Source organism: Frankliniella occidentalis, unplaced genomic scaffold, assembly GCF_000697945.3.
Source record: "Frankliniella occidentalis isolate FOCC.00 unplaced genomic scaffold, Focc_3.1 Scaffold14, whole genome shotgun sequence".
Taxonomy (NCBI): domain Eukaryota; kingdom Metazoa; phylum Arthropoda; class Insecta; order Thysanoptera; family Thripidae; genus Frankliniella; species Frankliniella occidentalis.
Window position 1 is genome coordinate 1,299,762 of NW_026267144.1, and position 4,828 is coordinate 1,304,589.

The 4,828-nt window shown below is 65.9% G+C and overlaps 1 protein-coding gene across 1 annotated transcript in view; it reads left to right on the plus strand.

The window, feature by feature from the left end:
• The first annotated feature begins 3,043 nt into the window (after positions 1–3,043).
• Positions 3,044–4,828, plus strand: part of LOC113203489 (uncharacterized) — a 10,409-nt gene continuing 8,624 nt past the window's right edge. Inside the window, exon 1 of the mRNA XM_026418206.2 lies at positions 3,044–3,207. Coding sequence (XP_026273991.1) covers positions 3,075–3,207 — 133 coding nt within the window. The 5' untranslated portion in view covers positions 3,044–3,074. The remainder of the gene's footprint in view (positions 3,208–4,828) is intronic.

The following is a 4,828-nucleotide window of genomic DNA, read 5'->3' on the forward strand; positions in this document are numbered from 1 at the left end:
CCCACCTCACCGCCCTGGTGCTGCTGCTGATCCTCCCCCTCCCCGTCCACAAACCCATACAAACCGCTGCCACGCCGCTATTTAAATGTCGCCCGAGGACCGGCGCTTCTGCTCTCTGCCCCTTGGCCACAATAACGGACCTCCTCCACCACCCCCTGCTCCTCGGAGCCCGCCTCTTGCCCCTCGCTGCTGCTTCTGCTTAGCGGGGGCGGCACTAAAACTTGTTCTTTTACACCCAGCAGCAGTAGCAACTCGAGGCGGGTGCGTGCTCGGGCCAGGCGCCCGCCAGGGGGGGTCGCTGGACGGGTAATAGCCCGATCGCGTTCTCGGTCGCCGCTGCTGGCCGCACGGCCGCCGAGTGCTCGCCAACACCTGTCCGTCCCTGCGGCCATAAGGCCTTATCGCTTCATTCCGCCGCCCTAGTCCCCTAATCTATCCTCGTATTTCACCCTCGAATTTCTATCAATCTCGGTGTATTTCTAGCTCCGTTGGCCGAGCGAATGCGCACGCCCCGGAGGGGACGGCTCTTCTCATTTCCCTCATTTTTTTTTCTTTTCCGCGCACTACTCCCTGGTTTGCTTTGGTTTACGGGCCGGAATTTATATCTTTCGTGTCTAGAGAACCAGTCGGCGTGATTTTTTTTCCCTCTCTCCCTTTACTTGTTTCTTGTGCGGGCGGTCGGCGGGCCCGGCCCATGCTCGGGCAGGCCATGCCGCACTCAATGCGGCGCTGACGCGGAGGAATGGGCAGTCGTCTGTTTCGTGGCAAAGAGGGAGAGAGAGAAGGACGGGGGCGGCGAGGGCGAACCCCGAGCCCGCGCCACGCAACCCTCCGGGTCGGCCCCGACTCGGCCAGCCGCCGCTCCGCACTCCGCCTCTCGACGTGTTAATTGCGAGGCTGTGGTTTCGCTCGACCGCCTCGCCTCGCCCCCGCCTCTCGCCCCATCTCTGGCCCTCTCTCACCGCCCCGGCCCGGGGCAAGAATGGATGTGGTCCGGCTGCCGAAGCTGCCCGCCCCGGCGGCGCCCCGCCCTTCCATGCAGCACCAGGACGGTTAACCAGAGCGTCGGAGCGATCCTTTCCTTCCGTCTCGACACGTCCCGGGGACGCACGAGGGGTGAAGGGGAGGGGCCGTAAGGGTGCCCTGGGGGTGACCCCCCCGCACCGACACTCCAGTCGCCCACAGCGAGGAGGGCGTCGTCCTGTCCTCGGGGCACCGCCGCCACACAACTTGCGTCCCCCCCGCACCGCTCCCAGCCCGGCACCGTGCTCGACGCGGACCCTCTCCCATCCCATCCTCGTGCTCCAGACGTGCGCGACGGCGAAACTTGATCCCGGTAGTGAATACACTCCGCTCCTGCAAGCACGGAGCCCGCCGGGCTGCTGCGCCGTGCCGAGGAGGTCGGCCTCGGCAGCAGCCGCGGGGATGGATGAACCCGGATGAACCCCGCCGCCCCTCGCCAGGGCGGCCAGGGCGGCCAGGGCGGCGGTGTTGTGCTTGAGGAGGCGCCCCACCGGCTCCGTGTGGCGCGCTGCTAATGGACAGCTTTCCGGGCGCGGAGGGGCGGGCAGGGGGCGCTCGACGGCTGTTTGCCATGCTGGTGGCAGCCCCCGACGACGGGTGGGGCAGGCGCGGGAGGACGGGGTGTGCTTTAGCCGCAACCAGCAGCGCGCTGTTTGATGGACGGCAGATGGACAGCCTTCCCAGGCGCGGCGGCGGGAAGGGGAGGCTGGCGAGGAGCTCGGGCTGTTTGCCATTGCTGCTGTGCTGGGGGGGGGGGGGGGGTGTTTTTTTTTTTTTTGGGGGGGGGGGGGGGGGGGGGGGGTCGACAGGGGCAGTCCCAACTTGGTAGTCCGGTGCCCTGGCCGCCCTGGCCTGCGGTGCCCTGCGGCTGGGCCAGTGCACGCCTTATCCATCACCCGGGCGGACGCCTGCAGGCCCTCCTAGCCGACCCTGCCCAGGGAATGTCCAGTGTAAACACAAAACACTCCCGTGCCGCTGAGCCGAGCGCCGGCCGGAGTGGGGCGAGGTGGGGTGAGGCGGCGGACTGCCAAACTTGAGGCCGTTTGCAACTTGTCAGGCGCCGGCGCGCGGGTCCGAAGGGAGGGGCCCGGGCGGGTGCGGATAGGAGGGGCGGGCAGAACCGATGAAACATGAGATGAGATGACTCGTGGAATTAATTCGATATTCCCTCGCTCGCCGTAAAGTAAAAAGTGGCGAAGGGAAGGCCTGGCGTTGAAGAAGGTCCTGAGCTTAGGGGGTGGCGGTACAGCCCCCCCTCCCCCCGGCCGATAGTGCCGGCGCCCTGCCTTGCTCCTGGGCGGCCCACGCCCGCCTGCGATCAAATTATATACTGTGTGCGAAGCAGGCACGCGGGCCGTAGCGGCGTGACCACGACGTGACCAGGGGCCGGCGACATTCGCACACAGGCCACGCAGGCGCCGCAAATGGTCAGCGAGTAATGAAGTCTTCTCTCACTCTCTCTCTCCCTCCCCCCCCTTACGGACGACCGCATAGGGTGTGGCGTGGCAAAGGCCTGCTCACCTTGGGCGGGGGTGGGTGACGGTGCGGCGGGGGGCGACCCGGCGAGCCCGGCGGCCACCGAGCTAGAATAACGCGCGCCTTCCATAAAATGCGGGGTGCGGTGCGCTTATTCGTATAACAACCCCGAGCCCCGTTCGCTTGTTGGTTGCAGCGCGCAGCAGGGTCCGCACCCCCCGAGCGCCCTTGCCGTTTTACTGCCCCGGCACGCCACGTCGCCACTGCCTCTCGCTCCGCCCCGCGGGCGCAGCACGGCCTCCCAGCAAGAAACTTTGGCGGGAATGTGCGGTGCGGTGCTGGTGCGGCGGCGCCGGGGCCAGGGGTGGGGTCGGCCCAAACTCGCCGAGTAGTTTTTGGCGGCGCTTTCGGCGTTTCAAGGAAGTTTGACAGACAGCCGCGTCAGCTCCGCCCCTGTACGGCCCGACTTCTCGAGGCTGATGAGGCTGTGGAGCACCGCCTTCTCTTTCTCCTATACCGCTCCGCGGTCCTTTTGCGTGTGACTTACGCCCTCCTTTGTTCTCTCTGTTCACAGGATGAAGTGGGGCCTGTCCGTGGTGGCGGTGGTCGCGCTGCTGTTCCTCGCCCTGGCGGCCGCCGACGGCGAGGTCTGGGAGGAGGACGACGGCGAGGTGCTGATCCGCAGCGAGCGCGGCGCCAAAGCACGCAGTGAGTATGCGGCTCGCCCGCCGTGTCGCCGTGCACCAGTGCACCACAGTGACGACCCCTCCTTTGTCTCGCACCCCCGGCCGGCCTCGGGCGAGGCCCACAAATCTCTTGCAGTGAACACGACGCGGCCGGATGAAAAGCCAGCGGCAGTGAACTTTGTTGTCGAGGGAAAAAGGGTTCCATTTCTGCATTGTCCAGTCCTGGGGCCGACGGAAGCCAGCGCCACGCCTGGACCGCCCCGCCCTGCCTCACCCGCTCCGCCTGACCCGCCCCGCCACCGCCCGCCCCCACCGCGTCGGGTGAGGTCCCAGTGGAGTCGACTGCTCATGCTCACCGCTCTATTATGCCTGCTCTACTGGGCCTCAAACACAGGCTCGGCCCGAGATCCCCGCGGTGCCCTGAGGTCCTCCAATCATTCACTCTCTCTCTTCCTCCCTCCCTCCCGCCCCGCCACCCTTCCCTAGGGGGCGCAAGAGCGAGCAAGGCACGGTCCTGCCAGCCCCGCTGGTCTCCGAGGGGTTCAATAAATCCCAAACAGGAGAGGGGCGGGCGGGGGTAGCAGTCCGGCTGGCTGCGTTGCAAAGGGAAGACCTTTCCAGTAATCTGTTTTAATCCAGAGAGTCGCCCTAAATGCGAGTCTCTGTGTGCAAGTCGCGGTAGAGGGAGGGCAGGACAAGGGGGAGGGCGACTGGGGCCTGGGCTCTGGTGCCGCTTTGATCGGGGGGCTTCGCTTTGATTTTCCAGCTGATGGCATCATCGTTATTGCGGCTCAGCATGATAAGAAAGAATTGGTGCGCAGCGCCGCGTTAAACCACAATACGCTACGAGGGGATGGTTATTCTCGCCATGACCAATATGAATGTGGGTCTGGGCCAGCGGCGGCCGAACTTGGAGGCTGAGCTTGGAGGCTGAGCTTGGAGGGTGAGCGTGGAGGCTGAGCTTGGAGGCCGGGCTTGGAGGCCGAGCTTGGAGGCCGAGCTTGGAGGCCGAGCTTGGAGGGTGAGCTTGAAGGCCGAGCTTGGAGGCTGAGCTTGGAGGCCGAGCTTGGAGGCCGAGCTTAGATGGTGCGCTGGAGGCTGAGCTGGAGGCGGAACTCACCACCATAGTCCCTCGCGCCACCGGGTGGAATTGTTTGAGAGAAGTCGACGAGACGAGCGATGCTTCTTTTCCCTTTCCGTTCCGCCCGGCGCCCGCCTCGCTCTATTGTTTTAGCGTCCTGGTCCCCAAGCCCCCTCCTCCTCCCGAGCCCTACCCCTCTGACCCAGCCGCCTCTATCGTGCCCCCCAAACCTCCGTCGCGCCTCCAGTGTGCCTGTAGCCCGCAGCAAGCGGCGCAGTCCTACAGAGAGCGTACTCTGGTCCAGCCATTCGACATTGGAGAACCTAGAGGAGGAGAGGGGAGGGCTTAGCGCGCGACAGGGTGGCAGGGCGGCAGCGGGGCGACCAAGGGGAAGCAGGAAGAAGTGCGGAGCGGAGAGGGTGGACGACGCCGTGCTGGCACCAGCAGTGTCGCTGCGGGGCGGGGCAGGGCGGGCCAACCCCTCCCCCTGGCGAGCGGTGCCGCGAGCGTTAGAAGCCAGTACTCTGCCCTTGTCACCCGCATTACTCGGAGAAGGAGGGAG